The sequence below is a fragment of the Podarcis vaucheri genome (genome assembly GCF_965113315.1).
Source record: "Podarcis vaucheri genome assembly, chromosome: 7".
Lineage (NCBI taxonomy): Eukaryota > Metazoa > Chordata > Lepidosauria > Squamata > Lacertidae > Podarcis > Podarcis vaucheri.
In genome coordinates this window covers 51741903-51768325 of record NC_138765.1, presented here as the reverse complement: position 1 = coordinate 51768325, position 26423 = coordinate 51741903, and the positions used below count along the sequence as shown (strand labels likewise).

At 48.1% G+C, this 26423-nt stretch overlaps 1 protein-coding gene across 1 annotated transcript in view; it reads left to right on the top strand.

The window, feature by feature from the left end:
- Positions 1-21945, top strand: part of SNTB2 (syntrophin beta 2) — a 33989-nt gene extending 12044 nt beyond the window's left edge. Inside the window, exons 2-7 of the mRNA XM_082232449.1 lie at positions 4891-5104; positions 11007-11217; positions 13383-13525; positions 14359-14555; positions 16430-16614; positions 17036-21945. Of these exons, the coding sequence (XP_082088575.1) occupies positions 4891-5104; positions 11007-11217; positions 13383-13525; positions 14359-14555; positions 16430-16614; positions 17036-17128 (1043 nt within the window). The 3' untranslated portion in view covers positions 17129-21945. The remainder of the gene's footprint in view (positions 1-4890; positions 5105-11006; positions 11218-13382; positions 13526-14358; positions 14556-16429; positions 16615-17035) is intronic.
- The last annotated feature ends 4478 nt before the right edge of the window (positions 21946-26423 follow it).

Below are 26423 nucleotides of genomic sequence, written 5' to 3'. Positions count from 1 at the left end.
GCAGCTTCCTGTGCTGGCAGCAGCATCTCAGTGACTGGCCATAGGTCAACCCAGGCCCGCCTTGGCTCTGCCTCTTCCCCTCCGATGGTCTGGGCATTCCACCTGCCGCCTTCCTCTGCTGGAATGAAACAACCTCTTCCCTGCTTATGTTACCTGTGTGTCCGTATGGACTTGGGAGGGAAAAGGTGACTGAGTAAAGCAGGTCTTTTTCTTTACTAAGGAAATTTTTAATAGAACCTTTGCTTGCCCCAAAATAATTTATTTTTTATTGATAATTAAAAGTGTCTTTTCTTTCCATGATATGCATATTTGTTTGTGCAGAGGATTCCGTTTATGGAGCGGAAGATTCTTCTTGTTAAATTTATCACCATAAAACTTCATGGAATAGTGGGGTTTGAAGAGTTTTCTTCCAATACTATTTAATATATTGTGCGTTAAATATGTCCCAAAGGCACTCTTCTTATACATCAAAATGTATTGGCGGAATATGCTCGCATACAGTCTTAAGATAATGCATTTTTGTGCACATCTGAATTATTTTTAGCAGTTTTTTTTAGATGCTTCTGATGAAAAGTTGATACATTCAAAAATGCATTCGGCATAACAATATAGCAATCTGGAGTCCTTTTCAAAATAACAGCTACTTTTCACAGGATCCCCTTGTGAGCTTCTCTTTTTATTTTGTATGGAACTGGTGCTGCTGGTCCTTCTTTTTCATTGTGCTGTGATCCCCTTTTATCATTTAATGCAATCTCCCCCAATCTGGCACCCTTCTAATGTTATGGACTACAACTCCCATCAGCCCAGGCAGCACGGCCAGGCTGTGCTAAATGGGGCTGATGGGAGTTGTCATCCAAATCTTCTGGAGGGCATCAGTTGGGGGAGGCTGATTTAATGACATTGTTTTTGCAAAGAGGGTGTGGTGTGTGGGCCTCTATTCCTGTGCGGGGCCCATTCCAGGGTCCCTCTAGCCATCATGGAGATAGGGGAGAGATTTCCTTTCCAGAAAAGCCACGAAAGACAGCAACAAGCTCTCATATATTAAAGTGAATATTGACTAATTTGTGAGAGCTAAATGCCTGCCTGCCTGAGGATTGTTTTTCTGTTGTCCATCCTCTGGCCTTGGAAAGAAGCTTTTGTTTTCTCTGCTGCTCCTTGTTACTTGGAGAAGTTTAGCCAATAAATCTTTGATCAGGCATCCTGCAGTGACTACAAAGAGAGCCCAAGAGTGTCGACCCTGCTTCATTCACTTCCTTTCCTGTCCTTCCAGCAATGTGAGCTGAACCGCCCTGAGACCGGGTATAGGGCGGGATATAAATTTAACTAGCTGACTAGCCCTAACAGGGCAGGAGTAGAGAGTGAATGACATGGGTGGGGTGGGGTGCTCCACTTTCTAGAGCAGTCTTTGCCAACCTGTTGGCTGTGGCAGATGGCAGCAGCTGCCCAAAACATCTGGAGGGCAGCAGCTTGGCAAAGGCTGCCCTAGAACATAAGCAGGTTAGAATCATAGAATAGAATCATAGAATCATAGAGTTGGAAGAGACCACAAGGGCCATCGAGTCCAACCCCCTGCCAAGCAGGTTGTACTGGCTGACCTGGGCTGATGGGAGTTGCAATCAAAAAAGTGGGATTTGGGGGGCTCTTCATGTCAGCCTCACATGCACAATGGTGTGGGTGAGTTGAAGGATCTGGCCTGTGTACTTGGAAGGGGCACAGTGGATCCCTTGCAGTTTCAGAAGGGAATGCAGTCGGCTCTTGTGGCAGAAGCCAGACTGCAGCTCAATGGTAGGACGTCCTGGGTTCAGCTCCCCAAATCTCCAGTGGCTGGAGCCCCGAAGAATTTCTGCCAAATGGAGCAAGTGGCATTGCTGAGGATGGGGGGTGGCATGCCAACACTCCTCATAGACCCATTGAAGTTACTGGACATGGCTAATTCAAGCTGCTTAATTTCAGTGTGTCTACTCTGAGCAGGACTTAATTGAATACCACCATAAATCTTGCCACCTCCTAGTGTATTAGGCAAATTCCTAAGTTGAAAAGAGCACAAATACAAGGAGAACTTGTCCAGAGTGGGTAATCACATTGTACTGTAGTAGAAAATTAGTGGTTTCTGGGAACCAGCTGCTGAAAGCCTTGTGGCTGTGGCGAATGGCCCATGTTTTGACTTTGGGATGAATGGTTGGAATCAACTCCACCAAAATGGCTTCTTCCCTTGCAGTATAGCCTGGTGGCCTGGACAGATTTTGTTCCAGCACATCAGCGGTAGTGTGAATGGATGGTTCAGTACTGAAGGAAATTGTGGGTGGAAGAGAGGCCAGGCATTGCTCTCCGTTGCTCTTGCCTACAGTTGGTAGAAGATGCTCTCTGACATGAAGATGCCCCAGCATCCTATGGCTACGTTGGCTAGGGCTGATGGGAATTGTAGTCCAAAACACCAGGAGGGCACCAAGTTGGGAGAATGAGGATGCCTTACAGAGCTGGCCAAGGTTCAGCCTTGAGTAGGATGCCCACTGCTGAGAGGATGGCGGCCTCTCAAGGGCTCTGCTTTTCCCAGTTGATACCCTGTGCTGCTGTCTCCTTCCTTTGGCAAGCAGGCAGATCGTTTGCAAGAGCCCCATCAGTCAGCTGTTTTGCATTTCCTTCTTAGCAGATGACTCATGGCCAGTGTTGAACTTCACTTTGAATTTCCGGTGTGGAAGCTGTAACTCCCCCCCCCACTCCCCCACTCAGTGGAAAGTGGTTGCCTCAGCGTATCGTGCTGCTAAATCTCACTGGACAGAACTATGCACAGCATGAAAGAGAGAGAGACCATTTTGAGCCCATGTTTGTAGTGGGGTGGTCTGGGTCTGCATTTGGTAGAGAAAGCCAGACTTTGCCGCCACCCCTGTCTAAAAACATCAGCTGTCTCTCTGGCACACACCTGCTGAGTCTTGCTGCAGCTTCTAGCTTTGCTTCTTAGGGCTAGGAGATCCTGGCCTTGTTACTGAGGAAAGGGCACGTTCTTGCAAGCAGGGATTAGAAACCCAAAGCCTTTTTGCTGTAATCTGCTCCTGAAAGCAAAAGGGCAGAGCTCTCTATCCCTGCAGCGTGCAGCTCCCCTGGTGAGAGCACTGCATGCGGTTCTTATACCTATCACAAACCCATCTTACCTGTCACCTTCAAGAAGCAGGTATAAGTCTGCATGGGGGGGGCGATGCTGATGCTCAGAAATGATTAGCACAAGAAGGGAACATCTCAGACACTCCAGGTGTTCTGGAAAGCAGCAGACAATTTGGTATTCAGATTTGTTTCTAGGGAAATTCAAGTGCTGTGTTAGTCTTTTGCATCTGGCTGGTGCTTGTTGGTTTAGGAGGGGTCCTGAAGTGGGCAGGTCTCCCCCAGGAATGTTGCACAGCCCTAATCGACTTTTGCATTAAACATAAAGCACAGGAAACTTCTCAGTAGTGTGAGAATATGTTCCATGTAAATTCTTAGTGCTCAGTTAGTTCAGTTGGTTAGAACATGCTGCTAATAATGCCAAGGTTGCAGGATTGATCCGCATGCGGGCCAAGTAAATCTCTTAGAGAGCCAATGTTGTGTAGTGATTAGAGCTTGGGACCTTGGAGACCAGGGCTCAGGTTCCCACTCACCTGTGAAACACTTTAGGGGACACTGGGCCAATTGCTGTTGCTTGACCTAACCTGCCTCATAGGGTTGTTGTAGGGCAGGCATAGGCAAAAGCCAGCCCTCCAGATGTTTGGGACTTCAATTCCCATCATCCCTAGCTAACAGGACCAGTGGTCAGGGATGATGGGAATTGTAGTCCCAAACATCTGGAGGGACGTAGTTTGCCTTATGCCTGTTGTAGGAGATAAAATGGGAAGGGGAAGAACCCCATATGCCACCTTGAGCTTCATGGAGGAAAGGTGGGATAATACATAAATAAATAAAATAAAATATTGACTTGGGTAACAATCCCTTGGCCAGGGCACCTACTTTGTGTGTTGCTTGCAACTTCCTGGCTGTTCAGATATTGCTAGATAAAGTCTTTTGCCTTAAACTGTAAAATTATATGTGTTTGATGGTATTCTAATGGCTGATCTGAGAACTTAACCAAAAGATTGATTAGCTGATATTGCTAGATCCTTCCTCTGCCTAAGAATCTTGTGCAAGCAAGTGTGCTGTAGTGGGCAGAGTGCTGAACACAGTGGATGGGAGGAGGGAACTGGGCGACCTTAGGCCAGTCACACACTTCCAGCTTAGCCCATCTCATAAGTTGCTGGGATAAAGGGGGCGTGGGGTAGCCCCATCCATGTATGTGCCACTCTCAGCTTCTTGCAGGATAGCTGGGGTTATAATAAATCTAAGAAATAAATAATTCCAGACAGGCGGCATCTTCCACCTGTTTCTCCTTTTTGCTACTCCTCATCCATGCTTGAGCTTCCCAGCTCTTTGCCTGCCTGAGCCCTTCAGAGTTTGGAGAGCTCTGACCTTTGTTGGGCCAGAGACAAGCTGTTCCCATCCCCTCTGTGTTGGCAGTTGAAGAAGAGCTTTCCTGTGACTCATCCTATTCCATCTGGACACCTTTTCCTGTGGAATAAACGTGTTTGCCACTTTTCCCAAGGAGCCTGTAGACAAAACAGTAAAAGGAAATGAGCTGCTGAAAAGGCCCCAGCCAGCCAGCAAGAGCTGAGCCCCATCAACAGGCCAGGTGGTAGAAGGACATCCCATTCTAACCCACCACCCCAACTGTGGGGTGCTGGGCTGCTGTTTCTCCCTCCTTGCCCCACTGGTGCATTTTATGGATGATGCTCAAGTTCTTGAGTGACCCTCAACATTGCTGCTGTACGGACTCCTCCACTCTCAAGATAAGCCTTTGGATTTTTTTTTTTTTTGTTTGTTTGCTCCTAGTGAAGTATATGCGGGAAGCCAGCCCTTATATCAAGAAGCCGTCGCTGGTGTCGGATTTGCCTTGGGATGGGGTAGCTCCGCAGTCACCCAGCCTTAGCGGCAGCGAGGATTCTGGCTCCCCAAAGCATCATGGCGCTGCCAAGGACCGTAAGGTGATCCCTTTGAAGATGTGCTACGCTGCGAGGAACCTGTGCATGCCGGATCTGGAGAACAGGTGAGCCGAGATGAAAGAGGAGGAGGAGGAGGGGAGGCGTCTCAAATTGAAATGGTGGTGCTGAAGTTTTGTTTTTCCTTTTCGTTTTGGTTTCATGGGGAGCCAGTGGCATGAGTTGGAGGGAGACCCAGACGCTCATGACTTCCCAGGCCTGGTTTTCCTAATATCCCACACTGTTCAGCACCACAGCCATACCCTGAGAATAATGAGCAAGGCTGAGTGCTCGCTGCTCTTTTTGCCAAGAAAAACAAGTGTGCTGTGCTGCTTGGGATGGATTATGCAGATTTCCAGAAATGTTGAGTATTCTGGTTTCTGTTTTACAAGCAAGGAGGGCTGTGCGTAGGAGTCAAGGGACAGGGTGGGGGCCTGCAGGTTGGCCTGCCAGATTTCCATAGAGGAGACGCCCCTATGTGGCCAAAAAGAAGAACTTGGACTGACGCAGCTTCTCCTTAGTGCCACAGTGGCAGAGGAAAAGCTTCAGCCCTTCGCTGCCACTGGGGACAGGCAGGAGGGCTAGCGATAACTGGGAAAGCTTCACAGCCCAGGAGGCCCCACCACAGAGGGGGACTGAGGGGAAGGGCAGCCTGCTGATTCCACATCCTAGCCCTGTTCCTCATTTGTAGCGAAGGTCTGCAATGACTTCACTGGGCAGCTGGCTCAGTCAGTGGCTATTTGCCTGCAGAGGACCCCTCGCTGTTCAAAGGGGGCATGCCTCTGACTGGCAGGTGCCATCATGCCCTTCTTGTGGGTTTCCTGGATGCCTCTTGCTGGTTGCTTTTGTGGTGGTATGAGGGGGGACACAGAGCTGTGAGGCCTGGAGGGGTCCTGAACTCAAGAGGCCAGTCGTATTATTTATTGCAAGTTGTCCCGACCTGTCCCTGCTGGATGTTCAGGATATGTTTGCTTTGGGCGTAGACAGGATGCAAATCTAATCCGCACGCTGGCTTCCTTCCACGGAGGGGAGATGAAAGTTGGACTGGAGTCTCTCTCTCTCTCTCTCTCTCTCTCTCTCTCTCTCTCACACACACACACACACACACACACACACACACACAGGCCATAGAGGAAGTGTTGTTCATCCTCACGTTCCTTTGCTGGGTGTTGAGTTTCAGCTGGCTGGGGCAGCTCTTGCAGCAGCGGAGGGGGAAGGGGAGGGCAAGGCAGGCCGCAAAGAGGAGACCGCAGGCTCCTGATTCATTCACCCAACTAATTGCAAGTGCCCTTTGCAGGAAACTTCTGGCCTTTGGGCGGCTTGCCAGGGACCTCCACGCTGTGCCGCTTCCCCCTCCCTGCTCCGCTTGCGGTCTGGGGCCTGGCTGCCTTCCAGGTTGCCTTTGCACCCTTTTCTGCAGCGCTAGGCAACGGCCCGCTGACTGACGGAAGGTTCTCTTCCGAGTGGCAAAGAAAGCCCTGCTCAGGGCAGACCCAGGCAGACAGATAATGTCCTCCCCCCACCCCGCCACCTCCGCCCTTGCAAGGCTGCTGTTTCTCTTTCCCCTCCTCCCCCAGTCTCTCACCGGAAGGTTCTTGTTTTTATTTGGAGACAGAACAGGCAGCAGGAGGGTCAGGATCTCTGGATGACTTGAAGTGGAGTGGCAAATGTTAAAAAAGGGGGATAAGAAACAGCAGCAAAAAGGCTTTTCCTCCTGTAAACTAGGCTGTTAAAACAAAGAGAGGCTGAAAAGTTGGTGGTGGTGGGGAGGGAAAGCAGGAATGGGTTGTTGTTTTTGGGCCTGAAAGGGCTGTGAGCTGAACTCTGTTACAGACCGCAAAAAAGCAAAGTGTGGGTATGGCCCCAGTAGGCCCCCCTTTTCCTGACTATGTCTTTCTCCCCTCCCCCCATCCCATCCATTGCTGCCACTGTTTTACACCTGGCTGTCACTGGTGAGCCTTGGGATCCTTGCAAAATCCAAAATAGATCCCGCAAGCCTGAAGACTTCCCATACCAAACTGAGCATGTGCTTCATCCCACACTCTTTAGTCCAGGAGGGCATTCATAGCTGTCCAAAGAATCCAAGAAGAGAATAAAACAATATTTAGCATAAAAGCGATTTGTTCATTTGTTACATTTATATATTACCTTACTGCAACTTAATGCTTGGACTCCGCAGAATTGGTTCTTAATTGGTGTTTGTAGCAGCCTTTTTCAGCCTGGTACCCTCTAGGTGTTGTTGGACTAGCAGCCCCAGCCAGCAGGGCCATATTATGGTGGGGGCAATGGCGAGTTGTAGCCTAGCCCAAGCCATGAAGAAGAAGAAGAAGAAGAAGAAGAAGAAGAAGAAGAAGAAGAAGAAGAAGAAGAAAAAGAGTTTGGATTTGATATCCCGCCTTTCACTCCCCTTCCAGGTCACCCAGCAGCTGCATGTGGAGGAGCGGAGACACGAACCCGGTTTCCCAGATTACGTGACTACCGCTCTTAACCACTACACCACACTGGCTCTCAGGGAGGGCTTAGAAAACCAGCTCACTGATTGTCCCAAAAGCAAAGATATGCAGTGTTTGAGTGCAGGGGAGATGGAAAGAGGCAGATGTCCAGAGCTAGGTTTCCACAAATGCTTTCTTGTGGAAACAGCCCTCCTTTGCTGCTTCATGGTTGAGGTCAAGTGCTTTGAAAGTAGGCAGGTTGCAGCTTGTAGAGCCTACCTGCATGGCAGATTCTTCCTTCCCTTGACATTTTCTGTTTGGCATCAGCTGCTACCACCTGGGCAAGTCACTTCCTGTCAGCTCTTGAGCCTGGGCTGTACGTGGGCAGCTTTCCACACTTTCCCTGCCTCGAGAAAGCAGCCAAGACACTCCGGTTGCAATAAAAGACTTCCTTGCAAAGCAGCCAGACACTCTGCAGACTCCAGGCTGCTTGGGTATTCCCTGGGTGTACAAAAAGCCATCTTGATTCAGAGCCTCTAAGTGAAGCTTGTCCCTGACACTCTCACGGCATGGGCCTTACTTGCTCCAGATCTTTCCAGTGGATGACAGCCCTGTAACGCTGACTGTAAGAAGGCGCTGATGCCTTCAGCGTTGGAGAGCACTGCAAGAGCAACGGAGGGCAGTCAGGATGGCTCCTTTAAGCTCAGGGTTAGAGAGAGGCTGTGACGTTCCTCCTAGTGCTGGTGGGCTGGTGCTCCCATCATCCCTGACCACTGGCTGTGCTGGCTGCTGGGGGAGTTTGTTTTCCCACTGCCTCTGTAGCTTCCCTACCCTGATCTTCACTCCTCTAGAGGTGTGCACAGCGAAGCAGTTGAAACTGCAAGGCTGCAGAGGCAAGGTTGCGTTTTCTGCACAAAAAAGGGCTGGATTCTGTGAGCTGAATCAGTGATTCATTTCGGAATGGATATGCAATGCAGAATCCTCTGCTTCTGTCAGCCATGGTGTGTGTGGCAGGTAGGGAGGCAGAGTTGGGGGCTGCAGCCCAAGTCCCTGGTCGTGGCAAGTCCTACTCAGCTCCTCTCTCGTGCCTGACTGGGGCTTTACCTGCCTTTCTAACTGCACACCTTTGGTCTTCACTTGAAAGGCAAAATGTTTGTTGCTTATAAACGAAAGCACTCAATTGCATCTCTGTTGCACAAGCTGCCAACTGTTCCTGTTGTGATGGGTGGCTATTCTTCCTTGGGGGGAGGGTTGATCATCTTGAACCATCTAGTGTGTCCCTCTCATCTTCCCTGCCCCCCCACTTGGTCTGGAGAGATCACTCAGAAAGCAAAGAGAGTCTTCTGCAACGCTGTTGGCGGATTAGCAAAATAATCCCAGGGGAAGAGTTTACCTTTCTGTTGTGTGCTGTGTTTGCCCTTATCCAATCAACCCAAACAGGAGTGAAATTATTGTGGGTGGAGCTGGGGTGCAGCAAGCAAAGTCTGTTTCCCCAGGAGGTTAGCTTGACACGAGGATGGGGGAAGCAGGGCAGGGCCTCCAACTGGGCTGGAGAAGCAGCTGCAGCCTTTGCCAGTGATCTGGAGAACAGAGTCGATTTTGCAGCATTTCCAGTTTGGCTTATCAGATCTCTTAATAGGCTGAAGAAGGTTGGTGCTAGGCTTTTGGCTCCTAGATAGTACAAATTCCCCCAAACGGTTTTCACTTGCCACATGGATGCAGTGTTTGGCTTTCCTTGGGCAGTCATAATGCTTGATGGATCCATAGTGGCAGTTGGACCACGTGGCTGGGATTAAGTCCCTCAAACTGCCCGCCTTGTAGCGTGTTCCTCCTCAAAGTGCTGCAGTGCTGTCTTAACACCTTCCCTTGGCAGATTGAGATGTACGCAGCAGCTGATACATCTCTGGAAGCCAAGCAGGGAGAGTGGACTTTCCCATGTCTTGCCGCCTTTTTATTGTGTGTTCCGCACTTCATTTTTTTCCTAAGCGGTGACTCTGGGAGATGGTTTGGCCCAGTCGAAATCCCTCCTATGTTCAGAGTGGGGCAGGCAGGCAGTCACCCAGAAGCAACTGCTTGCGAGAAGCATGTTCTGCAGCCTGAGCCAAAAGTAGTTTCTCCTTTGGAGCTTACCTGGCCAGAGGGAGGAGTGAACAGAGTTCTCTTTGCAGGTTGCTGCAGGTCCTGTCGGGTCAGACAAGCTATCACCTCCTCCTATTTGTGTACAAAGTGTAAAATCAATTACATAGCCCAGCAGCAGCCAGTCATTCAGGGAGAAGTAGCCCATGCAGAAGGCTTTTATACAGCTCCAATGCCCCAGATGCTGGGGGAAGAAGGAAGGTGACAGAGTCTTTGGTCTTCCTCTACTAGGCTATGCTGTTGAGCACAAGGAAGCACCAGTCAAGTGAATAAACCCGGCTCATGAATTCCTGCCTTCTCCATTTAGCTTTAGCTGCCAAGAGGTGGGTCTGCTGGAGGGTGGAGGCTGCCATTAAGGGCTCTGGCTGCAGCTTCTCCATCTGCCAAGAGGTGGGTAGAGCAAGCAGCAAGGTTGCTGTCACTTTCCGGTGGGGGAGGGCAGGCTGGATGCCAGGCACCCATGCTCTTTGGTGGTATTTGTGATTGTAGCCCAGCGATGGGCCTGGGCACGATCGTTGCCCTCAAGAAGAGCCAGCAGAGAGTGCTCAAAGCCACGCTCCACCTAATTCTGCCCCTCGCAGGACTGGGAGCTGAGGCCTTACTGCCGCCGCCTCCTAACTGGTAGTGTTGCTTCTCCTTAGGTACCCTTTAGCAATCATGAGCAAATGCGTTGCAGCCCCTTTTCCTAATAAAAGTGGGAGAAAGACTAACTCAGGAGTAGGGAACCCTTTTCAGCCCAAGGGCCACATTCCCTCATGAGCAACCTTCTGAGGACCAATTGGCAGTGGTGGGCAAAACCAGAGGAATAATTGGGGAGAGCAAGAAATGCGAGTGTTGCTTTTTTGTAGTAGGCTCATTTCTGCACGCACACACATGCACACCCCTATCTAGCTCTGGGCAAGAAAGAGGCATCCCCACGGTTCAAGGACATATTTCTGGCCAATCAAGTGCTCTTGAGGACGCAGTGAAGAAGGGCCAATGAGAGGCCTGGCCAGGGGAGGGTTTTGAGAGCCAGGTGCAGAGGCCTAGAGGGCTGCATTTTGGCCCCTTGACTACTTAACCATTGATTCTGTGCTGACTCCAATTGCTCAGCTCTCCTGTGAGGATGGGTCCTCTTTGGAGAAGGAGCTGGAGATCAGTGGCAGAGCTTATGATGTGCATACAGAAGGTCGCAGATTCAATCCCTGGCATCGTCAGGCAGGCCTGAGAAGGAAGGACTCCCTGTCCCGAAACCCTGGAAGACCATTGCTACCACCAGCATAAGCGGTACTGAGATAGATGGACCAGTGGTGGCATTTGGTAGAAGTCGGATTCCTGCTGGCGCTTGGCAGTCCAGACCATTTCTTCTGGCAGCCTCCCCACTAAGTTCATCCTGCCCTTCCTTCCTTCCTTCCCTGCGCAGGTTGATAGAGTTGCACTCGCCTGACAGCCGGAACACCCTGATCCTCCGCTGCAAGGACACGGCCACGGCACACTCCTGGTTCATGGCCATCCACACCAACATCATGGCTCTCCTCCCGCAAGTCCTGGCCGAGCTCAACGCCATGCTGGCCGCCAGCAACACTCCGGGGAGCAGCAAGGAGGTCAAGCACATCGCGTGGTTGGCAGAACAGGTGGGCCAGGAGACTGGAAGCTCTGTGCGGCTTTGTGCAGTGGAGGTTCAAAAGCTCTTTGGGATTGCAGTGGGGTGTCATTGATGGCCTGAACATTAGAAGAAGAGCATGCTGGATCAGGCCAGTGACCCATCTAGTTCAGCATCATGGTCTCATGGTGGTCGACCTATCTTGCTTCCCTCCCACCTTTTAGGAGAGATGTCAGCTGGTGACTGGACATGTAATATCTGGTACCTCCTCCTGCCCATGGTGCTTGTGAGGGGAGAACAGTCTTCTCCTCTCCGCCCAGCCCAACACAGAAGTCCTTGGCTGAGCTTCCTCCTGCAGTGCATCGGGTGGAGGGTGGGATGCTCGGAAGAGGCTCTGCCATTGGTGGGAAAATCCCTGTTCTGTATTCAGGCTGTTGGATGTATCATTTCAAGGCTGAAAGGAGTCTGGGAGCTGCTGTGCTCTGGGCACTTTGTCTCAGTATTGTTACATTTGCACACCTTGCTCTAGTCTGTTTCTGCTGCCTTGTTTCCCTGCTTAGGCTTGTTAACCCCTGGGGGAGGAGAGCGGGTGGGGGGGGGACCCGTCTGTCTCTGCCCTTTGCAGAGTAGGTGGACCCAGCACTGCCCTGGCCCCTCAGACTCTCTGGGACAGCCTTTGCTGACTTGGTGGCTCTCATGAGCCTCAGCCTGCATGTCAGTTTTGGGCTCCACCTCCCATCAGCCCCTGGGTCATACGGCCCTGCTGGCTGGGGCTGATGGGAGTTGTCACCCCAACTATCTGGAAGGCACCAGGCTGGGGAAAGCTGTTTTAAGGTGTCACTAGACCCTAGGTGTTTTGCTGCAACAAGTTAGCATGGCTTCCCCTTTGGGTCTTCCTCTTGGTTTTGAGCCACCCCAGCCCTCAGTTTTTGTGCTCGCATCCACCACCTTCAGTCAACAATGTAAGCTGTTGCTTGGATAATCCGATGCCACAACAACACACTCTTCTTTTACTGCAGATGGAGCTTTAGATGTGTTTTGCACGTGCAGAATCGTGTCCTTCAAGTTATTGTTGTGCAGGGCGGAGGGTGTTTGTGGTAGCTTTCATCCTTCCCATTATTTCCACTGCTGCCTTGTACCCTGCAGAAGGAATCTGCTGTCAGCATCTTGGGATCTAGCCTTTCTATAGGGCTGGATTCCTGCACCTAGGTAGAGGCAGCAACAGCCCCAGCTTCCTGTCCAAGCAGGCACGGCTCCATGCCAAGGGCAACAGGCAGGGCCCAGCCTTGCTTTGCAATGAAGTGAGACCTGTTGCTTGTTTCCTGGGATACGTCTGACTTGTGCCATGGAAGGTGCAGGAGAGCCTGGCAGACAGTGGGAGAGAAATAGGAGCCTAGACTGGAGGAGGGGGTAGGCTGGTACTTAGGTGCCGCAGGGTGAAATCCTGGCTCTCTGGCTGCCTTGCATTCTGCTAGCAGCAACTGGCAGTTCCTAGCACAGCAGCTCCAGTTCCTGGTCTTCTGTCCCATAGCACAAGGGGGTGGTATGGAACACATGCAAACACCAAGGGTACCCTCCACTTCCTGTACCTTCTGTTTGCCGGCTTTGAAGTGCCTGAAAGATTGGGGCAGGGAGGAAATGTGAGTAAAAGGAGCCCTGCCCCATCAGTGTTGCATGCCGAATGTCCCAGGTTCAATCCCCGATGGCATTTCCAGATAGAACCGAGAGAGACTCCCTGCCTGAAACTCAGAGGAGCCACTGCTGCCAGTCAGTGCAGGCAGTACTGAGCTAGATGGACCCAAGGGTCTGACTCTGCAGAAGGAAGCGCCCTGTGTTGCAAGATACATATGACACAGGATTGCAATTCATTTCCTTATTATGGAGTAAAAGGAAAAAAATGGGAGCAGAGCTTTGATTAAAAGGCTCCTGTGTGCTCAAAGCCTGAGAGCCGTGTGGGAGAGTGACTTGCAGGATCCAGATCCGGCCTTGGGGTGGGAACAAAATATTCCTGCCTCTACAGTTCCTCATAGGCTTGCAAGGCCAGTCACCTCCCTCCTGCACTCTGTTCTTCCTGGCAGGTCCCTTCAGAAGGGTGTGTTCTCCACCCCTTACGTTCTTCCCCCAAATCCTTGCTTGCTTTGCTCATAGAGATGGACTGCCAACAACCTGCCCCCTTTCCCTCTTGTCTTCCCACAGGCCCGGCTGGATGGAGGCCGGCAGCAGTGGCGGCCAGCTCTCTTGGCCGTGACGGAGAAGGACTTGCTGCTCTATGACTGCATGCCATGGACAAGAGATGCCTGGGCCTCCCCGTGCCACAGCTACCCGCTTGTTTCCACCAGGTAAGGGAGCAAACAGGTGACTCTCTAAGAGGAAGAGTGTGGAGACTGCCAATCTGTGAACAGAGATGCCCTTGAGACCAGATGCCAGGGGAAGAGCAGATTAAGACAGCCTTGCAAACAAATCAACAAACTGACTGACATATAAAGTCCAAGGGTGGTAGTCAACAAAGTGTGAGCCATTGAAATTAATGGATCATGTTGATACCACTCTGAGTGTGAGCCCAAGCTGCGTGTGCATACCAAGGGTGATGGTGGGGGGTGGGAGAGATCTGAGGAGAGAGTTGGCTTGCCCCTACCATGCTTGGCCTTTTGCCATCGGGGGTGGGCTGGCTGAGACAAAAACTTGGCAGCTCTGTGATCTTGCTGGAGAGTTAGGGGTGGGTGGGCTGACAACTTGCAAGAGGCTCTCCCTGTCTGGGCAGGCTCCTGCCACATTGCCTGCCCTGGCAGCTGCTGCCGCCAAGCTAGTTGTGTTCCCGCCACCCGTTGAAAGCCTCCCCTGCAAGCCCCCAAGAGGTGTGGCTGCTGGCAGAGGTTTCTGGCAGCGTGCAGCAGCTGGATTCGATTAGGGTCCCTCCCAAACCACCCCTCCAGCCAAAACCTGGTTGGAGAGAGATTCTCAGGCCTCAGACCCTGCAGCTTTGGAACTGGCCCTTTCCCACCCCCCACATCCAGGAACTGTAGGGGTTTCTCTCCTGTGCCAGGTTTGCAGCCACTTGTTGAGTCTGTCAGGTGGATTTCTGGATGACTTTCCAGGTTTTTATTGGGGGGGGGGTTTCCAATGGTTGCTGCTTGCTCTTGTTGACCAAAAAACCCTCCTCCTCCTCCTGCAGACTAGTGCATTCTGGCTCAGGCCGCAGATCACCCTGCATGGGATCGGACCTCAGCTTTGCCACGCGGACAGGCTGCCGTCAGGGCATTGCCATGCACATCTTTCGCGTGGAGACACATCGGGACCTCTCCTCCTGGACCAGAATCCTGGTGCAAGGCTGCCACGCTGCTGCAGAGCTGGTCAAGGAGGTGTCTTTAGGTAAGTGGCCAGCAGCCCTGCTTCTCTGAAGCCTGGTTTGGGATTCTTGTCTGAGCTGCTGGGTAGGGGGGAGGCTTGGCCCATTCGCTGCCTTGAGCAGCTGAGGAACCCAGGCCTTGCAATGTTTGTCTTCCAAGCTCAACAGGAGAAGAGGATGATTCTTTTGCTCTTGAAGGGTGCATTTTCCTAGGCAAAACTTAAATGCTCAAGCCAGGCTGAAAGGTGATCATTTGGGTGTTGGTGCCAGTAAGAGCTACCCAGAGGCACATTTAATCTAGAGTTCTGTTCTCACAGTAGCCAGCCAGGATCCCTAAAAGGAAGCTGGACCTGAGTGCAACAGCAGTTCTCTCCCAACTCATGATTCCAGCAAATGGTACGCAGAGGCGTCCTGCAGCTGGTGGGAGAACAGAGCCATTGTGGTTAGTGAGAGGAGAGTACAGCTGTTTGCATTGATGAAGGCTGATGGTTGGACTGGTTGCTTGGTAGAAGTCTGGATGGGGGGGTGCAAGGTGTGTATGTAATCCTCTGCTGTCAGGTAAGCTAGTCTGAGCCTTTGAAAACACCTTGGCTCAACCCCACTTATGCAAGATGAAGACACCTGTAACTCTATCTGCTGGAAGGGAGCCGAGCACCTGGGAGAGAGGAGCTTTTGTTCCTGATGCTTTCAGAACAGAGGAAAGAGGAGTCATATAGCTCAGGCCTGCATAAGCATTGTCTCAGAACACTTTGAAAAGCCAGGCTTTGGCGCTGCAAGCTGTGGAAGGAGGAAGATCCCAGGGAACTCTTTGGGCTCTTGGCTTCTCTGTTGTTCTTTTAGAAGGCTCTCAGAGCTGATTCCCAGGTCTCAAGCTCCCTCTAGAGTTTGTAAGAGAACAGCACCCGTTCTGCACAGGAATGCTTCATTGCTAACACTCTCCTGGCTGTGGCATGAGGAGCCTTCCATGAGCCAGGCTGATGTGTATCGCAGTCCAAAACTTTTTGAGGGCACCCAGTTGGTGATAGCTGGCTGACATTATCTGATTTTGTGTCAGTGAGGCGAGTGGAACTTCAGAGGTAACTGCTTTTAGGAGCACATGGCTGACCTAGCTGCAATATTTGCTGCCAGACACAACTTGCACAGTTCAGGCATTTGTTGGCTTGCAGCAAGTGGTCTGTGACCCTCATCACTTTTGAAATGCCACTTAGCAGTTTTGACATGCATCATTTCTGGCCTTCATTTTTGCAAAGTATGTAACAGACAGGGGAACACCTGTGGCCTTCCAGATGTTGGCCTTCTGCTTCCCAGCAGCCAGCCTGGTCAAGGATGAAGAGAGTTGCTGTAGTCCAGCAACAATTGAAGGGGCCTCAGATCCCCACCCCAGGGTTAGTAAGAAGGTCCACACTATATTTGGGGTGGTTTAGTATGCATGTAATTTATTTGTTTAGTAGCATTTATCAACAGCTTAGTATTTAAAACAAACAAACAGCATCACTAAAACAAAAATGCACCCTAAAACCAATAGAACAACCTTGTAAGAGCAAGAAACAAAAATTCAAGGGATCTATCATGAATGGGAATTGGTGAGCTTGATGGCAAAAGAATTTTATTATTTATTCAATTTGGTTATTAGTCCCTTGACATATTAAGAAGTCTCCAAGTGACTTACCAAACCTAAAAGCATATAGAATGGGATAAAATCAGAACCTGGGTGACCCAGACCAAGACAAGCAAGCTGTCTTCTGCCACTGTCTAGCTGAACATCATTGCTGGCTCTGATGGAAGGACATAAGGGGGAAACTCTGCTCCGCTCTGTGTGTGTATTGGGGAGGCAACTTGACCTGGAAGGATGTGTGCCAGCCTGTGTCCAATGACAATTTGCGTTTACATGTTCTAGGGTGTGTACTGAATGCCCAGGAGGTCCGCCTCATCATCCACTATGAAAACGGCTTCATTATTTCCAAGGAAGAGGCAGGCTCTGCCAGTGTCCTTTTCCGATACCCTTTCGAGAGGCTAAGAATGTCTGCGGATGATGGCATCAGGAACCTCTACTTGGATTTTGGGGGACCGGAAGGGGAACTGGTGAGTAGAGGGCCTGGGCCACAGCTGGTGTAAGGGCAGAGGATTTAAATGGGCTGGATCTATGTACTTCAAGGTTCCTTTAGAAAAATAAAATTAATTTTTATTAAGTACAAAATAGGGAAAAAACCTATTAAAACCTGTTTTATATGCTCTTGTATATGCAGCAATTTTAAGTAATTTTTTAATCATATAATAAATTGCTGGGGGTGGCTTCATGGGAAATGATTAATGGATGAAAGAGTAATATTTCATTAATTACTGATTAGTAATTAATACTAATTACTATTTTCTATTAAGTTTTCTATTAATATTAATACTAATTAATATTAATAGAAAAAATAAAAATTTGCAATTAAAAAAATGTGTTCACCTTATCTCATGTGCAAAGTAGTGACCTCATTGTGTGCTTCTTCTCCCCCAGACTCTGGAGCTGCACTCCTGCCCCAAACCCATTGTGTTTGTGTTGCACACGTTCTTGTCAGCCAAAGTGACTCGCCTGGGGCTGCTCGTGTAGGAGGAGCCAAGGGGCCTTGGTGACATGGCAGTGTCAGTGAACCACAGCAGTAGCAGCACCGAGTCCTGCCTCTGCGATGTTCTCCAGCATCAGTGCCTTGACCAAGACTTGTGATTGGCAGCTGCATTATAGACACAAGGCCATTGGATGAGCTTTGGCTGGATGCTGCGGCTCTTGCGTGAACTGCCTTCCTGGGAGAGAAGCAGCTGAAGGATGGAAAGGCGGCCAAAGGAGTGAGATGGGGAGGGGGGGGAATAAGGCAGCCAGGGAGGCTGCATGTCAATCCCCCTTGCCTGCCTCAAGTTCGGCATTGCTCCGAAAACCCCACCGTCGTCTTGGCATCTTGCCATTCAGGATCATGCCCCATACGAAAGGCAGGTGAGAGGAGAGGTGGTCCTGCCAGGCCAATAGAGCAGCTCCTGACCTGGGGCATTACAAAGCCATTTCTCCCACATCCCTTATACCACTTGTGCCTTTTGGTGGAGGAAGGAAAGAGGAGAGCAGTCATGGCAGCAGTGGCAAGCTGAGTCGTTTGGCTGGTTGGGCTGGAAATGCTGTCTTGTTGGGCAATCCCGCCTTGTAGTTTGGGGGGAGCTTGTATCTTCTGCAGGGGTCTCAAGAGACGGGCTGGAAATGGGAGCCCCCCTGGTCCTTTCGTTCTGGCAGTTGGGATGCTGCGGGGCTCAGCTCAGATTGAAGAACTGAAGCATATGCACTTCAGAGCCACAAGACTCTGAAGGCCTGGACCAGTAAAGGAGGCTGGCTTTACTTAGTTCTAGGTTCCCTGCTCAGGCCAAACAGCGACATTTTTGAGCTGGGCTGAGAGCACTGTGTTCCTCTGGGCGGGTGGGGTTTGGGTGCTGTGAAATCTGGAATCCCCTCGCCCCCCCCCCGGGCTGTGGTGCAGATCAATGGGAAAGAGCTAACCTGAGAAGGAGCAGCAGCAGTTTATAAGCCAAAGCTGAGCAAAGAAGTCTGTGGTGAGGGTGATGCTCCCCCCCTTTCCCCCTTACGAAATGAGTGTCCCTTTCTCCTCATTCCTCTCCACCTTACTACTCCTTCTCGGGGAAGAAGGAATTCATGACAGTGTGAAACAGAACGTAATAGCCTTATGAAAGGAAGCACTATTCGGCCCCATTTGTGGTTTTTGCAAAACTCTACCATGTGATGGTCACACACGCCCTGATCTTTGCTGCCATAAAGGCCAGGGACTTTATTTTTCAATCGATGGAACTGCGGAACATGCAGCTATTCCCAGCAAACCCAGCTGGGCGCCCCTCATACCACAAGCCCATTGCAGGGGTGGGGAGAAGCATTGGGGTCAAGGATAGAGGTTGGTGGGGAAGAGGGCACAGTAGAGCCGCATGCATCCTTAACAGAGTGGGGCTTAGCCTCAAGCATTGCAGTGATTGCCTAGGAGATCAGAATGGGGTCCATTTGCCCTGTTTGATAACATAGAAGCCTTTTACCAAAGCCCTAGACCAGCGGTTCCCAATTCTCATAACGAAAGCTGCCATAGAGATATCAAAATTTCCAAAAGTATGGGGTCCATGGTTTGGTTTTTGAAAAACAAGGAGTCTGCAGTACTTAGCTATTTGGGAACCACTCCCCTAGGTGGTGGAGCAGGACAGGGAAGAGAGAGGGGGAAACCTTTTCCCCTGTTCATAATACAGGCCCCTGAGAATGCTTGAGCCTGAGGCTTTAGGACACAAGTAAAAGAGAGATAGGGAGTGTGTGTGTGTGTGTGTGTGTGTGTGTGTGTGTGTGTGTGTGTGTTCTTATGCTCCAAAAAAGCTCATTTAGCCATAGGGCAATGCCTAAAGGACGCAAGTCATACTTGGCTTAGCAGCTGGCCACGGACCAAATTTTGCAAGAAGGAGGACCAGGTGCTGTGAGTTGCAGTTCCTCTGAGGAAGTAGCATCCTCAGGTTTGGGAGGGACTGAGTGGGAGGAGTATCTGATAAAAGGTTGTGTGTGTGGTGGCTCTTGTATAAAGAGTGCTTATTCCCAGCAAGGTGGCTTCTGCCTGCAAAAGTCCCAACCAAATATGTAGAGTTGCAGACTTGTTTTGGCGGAATTCTGAAGGATGTGCTGTGGAAGAAAGGAAAGGGAAGTGTGGTCTAGTGTTGCAGGAGGTGGGCCTTGGAGACATTGGAAGGGGCTACAGTTGAGGACTTCAGTCCCTCCCTAAATCCTCTTAGGCCTGTGCACTTTTATTCTGATGATGTCTCAAGGCTAGTCACAGCTTAACGGAGCTTTGTAATTAAGCAGACATCTGTTCTATTGTCCACTAATGGTCCCACAGAACAGTAGAAAAGTGCGTATTTGTTTAGAGCCGTGGTTCCCAATTGGTGGTAACCCACCCAGGGAGTCCGTGGCACCATTCACATAACGTAAGCTGCCGTAGAGCTAACAAAAAGTTCACAATTAGAGGGGCCATGGCTTGGCTTTTGAAAAACAGGGAGTCCACAGTACTTAGCTAACTGGGAACCACTGGTTTAGTGTGTGCATATGTGCTGGACACAGTGGCACTGTGGGTTAAACCACAGAGCCTAGGACTTGCCGATCAGAAGGTTGGTGGTTCGAATCCCCGCGACGGGGTGAGCTCCCGTTGCTCGGTCCCTGCTCCTGCCAACCTAGCAGCTCAAAAGCACCTCAAAGTGCAAGTAGATAAATAGGTACCGCTCCGGCGGGAAGGTAAACAGTGTTTCCGTGCGCTGCTCTGGTTTGCCAGAAGCAGCTTAGTCATGCTGGCCACATGACCCGGAAGCTGTCTGCAGACAAACACCGGCTCCCTCGGCCTACAGAGCGAGATGAGCGCGCAACCCCTGAGTCGGTCACAACTGGACCTAATGGTCAGGGGTCCCTTTACCTTTAATGTGCTGGAATTTAGTTGCAAGCAGGGTTTGGGTCACTTTCAAGGTTCCTCTCTTGTGTCATTATGGCCAGCAAATCAGTCGGAGCGCAATTATTGCCTGTGCTTGTGAAAAATTAAAAGTATGTATCCCGACATTAGCAAGGGCAGTCTGACAATTGTTCCAGTTGGCTGGAGTGAGGAAGCATATTTCACAGAGCTCACCTTTGGTGCCAGCCTATGGGCAATGCAACAATGTGGGGAGATGACAACCGTAGTTCTTGCATAGGTGTGAGAATAGCAGTTGGGTTGTGGTAGAACAGACACCGAAGCATTCATTTCTGTATGTTTGAAATTCACTCAAACAAGCATATTAGGCCTCTCTCCTTATTTAATAGTTTAGCTGCTCAATTTTAAGAGGAATTGTTTCCAGCTTACATAGAAACCATTGAATGCAATGAAAACCAGCTTTTTATTTGTCCCAGACAAGTTACCTCCATTGGAGAGTGTGTCTCACCACCTCACAAATACTGACTTCACTTCCATTCATGGCATTATCACAAGACAATTTCCTGCACATTCACATATGCATTAGGCAAACCAAAGCTGTACTTGGGGTTAGTGGCACGCTCTGAGCAGAAATGGCTTCTTAATCTCTTGTACTCTGACCTTTGGAATGCACTTGGGTATCCCAGTTTTCATTCAGTGTGATTCTGGTGGTTGCCAACACTTGTGTTTTGCACCAAAAGCTGCACCATGACTGTTGTGGGATGCAGGACAGCACCAGGTGCTGCTATGTGTGTCGGGTTTCCAAACACACACAGTCATAAACAGAAGATACTCTGGCTGGCCTTAACAGAAGTTTTTAAAATGGTGCTTTGGTATCACAGTGAAAGGTGACCTTACAAAAGAAAACACCAAGATGGGCTTTTAAAAACAAAATTATTAAAATCCCAGGTAGTCCTGCAGTTCCCACTCTGAACACTTTTTAATAGCACTTTCCCTCAAAGTTGTATAGCACTCTTTTTTTTTATATACCAGGCATAGTTCCCATAGCTGGGGTGGGGGCCATGCTAACCACTTCTGTGATCTGGACACTGAGCAGTGGCGATAAAACGACAGGTTTTTGGTCTATACAACCTTTGCATTCATTGCCTGGACCTCATTTGCTCCTGACCCTTCAGCATTGGGGCATGGAGCACACGATCAAATTCTCTGTGGAGTTGCACTTTGCCACCCCAGTGACTAAATTGTGTTTGTGTAAAAAGATGGTGGTTCCTGATTCTTGCAAAAGTATTATTTTTTTGATTGCAATTTTATTCCCCCATCAGCAAACCCCCCCCCCACATCGTCTGGTTTCCTTTGTTCTGCAGCTGGGGTTTTCCTGTTTTGGGGTTTCCCTTTCTGCTATAGACATCAGTCAGAAGTTTACGGTTTGGGCAAATGCAACTTTAAGGCCCCAAGTGCCAAAGATGAGATTTCTTGAAAGATCTCTTCAAGAAATCTGCACAGAAACCACTACAAATAAATGTTTGTGTTTATCCTGCGTAAGGTCTGTTTGTGCTTGTGTTTGTGTGCACACTGTTTGAAAGAATCTAACCTTGGGTATTGAGGCACAGCCAGTAACACTGCCACAATCAATCCAAAATGTACAACTGACGTTATTTTTGTATTCTTTGTAAATGGTATTTATACAAGAACAAATTCTTTTTTCCTGAGTTTTTAATTTCAAATGTTGGGAGTCTCCAGGTTACCAAATTCAGATAAAAAGTAGTGGTGTGGGCAGTTTATGGGTCTTCACAAGCAAAGGAATGTGCTCTCTCTAGAGAATACATGGACACCCTCCAGCCCTTGAGTTACATGCTAACTGTATAGTATTGTACATTACAATGAAAATGTGACTTAAGGGCGACTGTAACCTTTATGTTGTATATAATAAAGGTGTTTACGCTTTTAGTTTTAATTCATTGGCTTGTGTCTTTGTGGGAAAACACAGACTTCAAAAATATATGTTAGTGAGTTGGATTCCAGAGTAACTTAAAAGGAAATGACCTAATGGTTAAGGTCTCAGACACAGATAAGGTGGCAAGTTCTGAAAAGGGGGTGGGCATCCTCCTCCCTTCCCGCCTGCTTTAACTCTACAGAATCTCCTCTTTCAATACTTCCTTCCAGGGCAATGCAAGAACATCAGAAAAGCCGTGCTGGCTAAGACCAAAAGCCCTATCTAAAACCCAGCATCTGTACTCACAGTGGCCAACCACATGCCTTAGTGGGAAGCCTGCAAGCAAGACCTGAATGCAACAGTGCTCTCCCTGCTTGGGATTCCTAGCATATGGCATGCTGCCTTCCCGACAGTGGAGGTTGAATGCATCATAACATAGCAGCCTTTGATAGCCTTTTCTATGAATTTGTTTAATCCCTTTTAAAGCCGTCCAAGTTGGGGGTCACACTATCTTGTGAAATCAGATTCCGTAGCTGAACTGTGTGGTGTGTGAATAAGTTATTTTTGTCAGTCTTGAATCTTATCACATTTGGCTTCATTGAACTGACACCATTGGATTCTACAAGAGAAAACAACACACACTCCACTTGATTTCTGTTTCCCCCCCTAAACTAAAAAACCCAAATTCATTGCGGCCTTTCCTCTTAGGGGAACTGCTCTAGATATTCTGATAATCCTGGACCAGATACCTCTGACACCAGAAACTTTGTTGGAGTATTCAGCTGACTGGAACATATTCTTTTATTTTTAAATTAAAATTAAATTTGTATAGCCATACTTCATCCGTAGATCTCAGGGCCGTTCACAACGTAAATGCAAGATAAAAACACAAAATACATAATAAAAACGGGGGAAAAACCACAAACCAATAAACCTCCCTCCCCCATTTTAGAAACTGGTACAAAGGCCTGGTCAAACAGGAACATTTTCACCCAGTGCCTAAAGGTATATAATGAAGGCACCAGCCAAACCTCCCAGGGGGGAGAGCATTCCACAAACGGGGAGACACTGCAGAAAACGCCTGTTCATGTCTATCTGGACCTCTCGTCGAGAAGGCACACAAAGAAGGGCCTCAGGAGATGTCAGCATCTAGGTAGGTTCATATGGGAAGAGGCGGTCCTTGAGGTATTATGGTCCTGAGACATTTAAGGCTTTATAGGGCAAAGCCAGCACTTTGCATTAGGCCAGGAAGCTAATTGGCAACCAGTGCAGTCAAACTAGGGTCAGTGTAATAACATTGCAGTAATCTACCCTAAAGGTTATTAGAGCATAGACAACAGTAGTTAAGCTATCCCTGTCCAGATAGGGAAACAGCTGGGCCACCAGCTGAAACTGATGGAAAACACTCCATGCCACTGAGGCCACCTGAGCTTCACCTGACAGCAAAAGATCTGTAAGTACCCTCAAGCTACATACCTGCTCCTTCAGAGGAAGTGTAACCCCATCAAGAGCAGGCAACCTCCCAGCCATCCAATCTAGGGGACTACCCACTAACAGTGCCTCAGTCTTATGTGGAATTGAGCATCAGTTTGTTGGTTCTCATCCAGTCCATTACTGAGGCAAGGCAACGGTCCAGTGCATTCACTGCTATCTTATAATAAGGTGCTGACTTGTGTCATATTAGGCTCCTTGTTTTCAAACATCAACTAAATCTGTGCACTTGTAATTCAGAAGCAAGTGTTTCCAAGTTTTATGGTGTTTCCACCTGGTAGCTCAAGCCCTGAATGCAACCAGACCACAAAGCCACAGTTTCCCTCAGTTTGGGACTAAAGGAAATAAAGGTCTGTTAATTCTTCCGCTTTTTCAAAGTACAAAACCCAATGAAGCAACCACCCCCAAAATAAACTATTTGTGCCCCAAACACAAAGTATCAGCATAACCATGTTCACATATCTCAAGAGTTAAAAATAAACTGGCAAGTTTAAAATGTTGAGACAAAACACAGGAACTTGGTTTGGAATGGGATTTATAGTAACTTGAAAGTGGTTGTGAAATGGCAACTTGCGCTACTGATGTTGTTCAAGTATCTCAGCAGGAGAAAAGTGGCTCTCAAATTAACATCCATCTACTGCTAGGCATTTGCCCGTAGGGAAAAGCAAAAGAAAGATTTGCAAAGCTCAATGACCAACGAGATGCCTTTAGGGGAAGCCCACAAACAGCACATGGGCACATAAGCACTTTCTGCACATGCAATTCCCAGCAACTGGTGTTTAGAAACGTACTGCATAAAAATAATCCTCAAAGTAATACAACACAGAAAAATAAAGATATAAAACCCAAATACAGAAATTTAATATATTCATCTGATGGAATGGTCTCTAGTCCACAAAAACTTCTGTATACACACACACCTTCACAACTTTTATGAAGTCAAGAAATGTTCCAAATTTAAAAGTCTTTACAGTGCTACAAACGTGATTGATTTTGCTCCTATTTAATTGTGTACTTTGTGTGTGTGCAATAGAGAGTAAGCTCCACCTCAATCACAGATATCCCCTGTTGGGGCACTTCTTCTGGTGGTTCTCCATGCAACCTCTGATATTGGCCTTCAGTAGGGCCAAGCCTTTAATATGGCAGGTCCTGCCCTGTGGAACTCCCTGCTAGTAGAGTTTTTTTAAAAAAAAAATTTTTTTTATTCATTTTACAAACAATTTTATACAGTCAACAAATATTTTAACACTCATTCTTCAATTTTTGACTTCCCTCAGTTTCTCTGTCAATCTTTCATAAAATTTCTATTTTGTTAACACATTTCGAAACATAATATTGCCTTTTAGAACTCCTTTTCCTCTTACTCTCTTTTTTGCACTATTTCTTACTATCTCACAGAGTCTCTTCAAAACCAACAAGCGTTGTCTCTACATCACATATGTTTTTCAGATATTCTGTAAATCTACCCCAGTCCTCGATAAACTTTTGTTCTTTCTGATATCGAATCTTCCCAGTCAATTTATCCAATTCTGCAAACTCAGTCAATTTCCTTCTCCATTCTTCCACTGTTGGAATTTCTTCCTGCTTCCATCTTTGGGCCAGAAGTATCCTTGCAGCAGTCACTGCGTATTGAAACAGTTTACAGTCTCTCTTATTAATTTCATTTCCTACCATTCCTAATAGGAAGGCCTCTGTTTTTTTAACAAATGTATATTTCAACATCTTTTTCAATTCATTGTATATCATTTCCCAGAAGCCTTTCACCCTTTTACACTCCCACCACATATGATAGAAAGTACCTTATTTTTCTTTACATTTCCAACACTTGTTGCATGTTTTGTACATTTTTGCCAGTTTAACTGGCGTTATATACCATCTGTAAACCATTTTCATTACATTTTCTTTCAACGCAGTACATGCCGTAAAGTTTAACCTTTCATTCCATAATTTCATCCAGTCATCATACTGTATATTATAACCAAAGTTTCTTGCCCAATGTATCATTACTGCTTTTACCTCTTCATCTTTTGTATGCCACTCCAGCAACATTTTATACAGATTTTTGTACTCATTATTCAGTACCTCCACTTGAAATTTTGATTCTTTACCTTCATACCCACATATTTTGCAATCTTTTAAAAACATTTCATTGATCTGATAGTAATGTAACCAGTCATAAACAAATTCTTTCACCTCTTCATAAGTTTTCATTTTCCATTTCTGCCCCCCCCCCCACTAGTAGAGGTTTGGCAGGAACCATCCCTGCCTTCTTTCAGACATCTTCAGAAAACTACATTGTTTAGGCAGGACTTTTAAATATGAATTTATTTTTTCAACCCACCTACTGTTGTTTTTAGTTCTGTTTCTTTTAATATTTCTTGCTGGTTTTACTCTTATGTGCTGTATACTGCCTTGATAGGTTTTTATGAAAGTGTGGATTATAAATACTGTAAGTAAATAAATACAAGAAAAGCCTGATGGATCAGGCCAATGCCTCCATTCCAGCATCTTCTCACAGTAGCCACCCAGATCTCCCCTCCTGTGGTTTCCAGCAACTGGTATTCAGAAGCATCACTATGACTAATAGCCATCAATAAACTTCTCCTCCATTTGTCTATTCCTATTTTAAAGCTATCCATGTTGGTTCCCATCACTGGCTCCTTTGGGAGTGAGTTCTGTAACTATGCTGAATGAAAAAGTACTTGGGAGTCAATAGAATTGGAAAGGGACCACAAGAGTCATCTAGTCCAAATGCAGGAACCTTGTACTCAACATGGGTCTGGAACCCACCACCCTGAGATTAAGAGTCTCATGCATTATCGACCGAGCTATCCCTTTAGTCTTCCTTTTACCTGCCCTGAATCTTCCACTATTCAGCTTCATTGGTTGTCCACGGGTTCGTCTATCCAGTGTTATAAAAGAGGGAGAATTTTCTCTCTCTACTTTCTTCATGAACTGCACAAATTTGTAAACTTCGATCACATTTTACTGGCCTTTTCTCTAAGCTA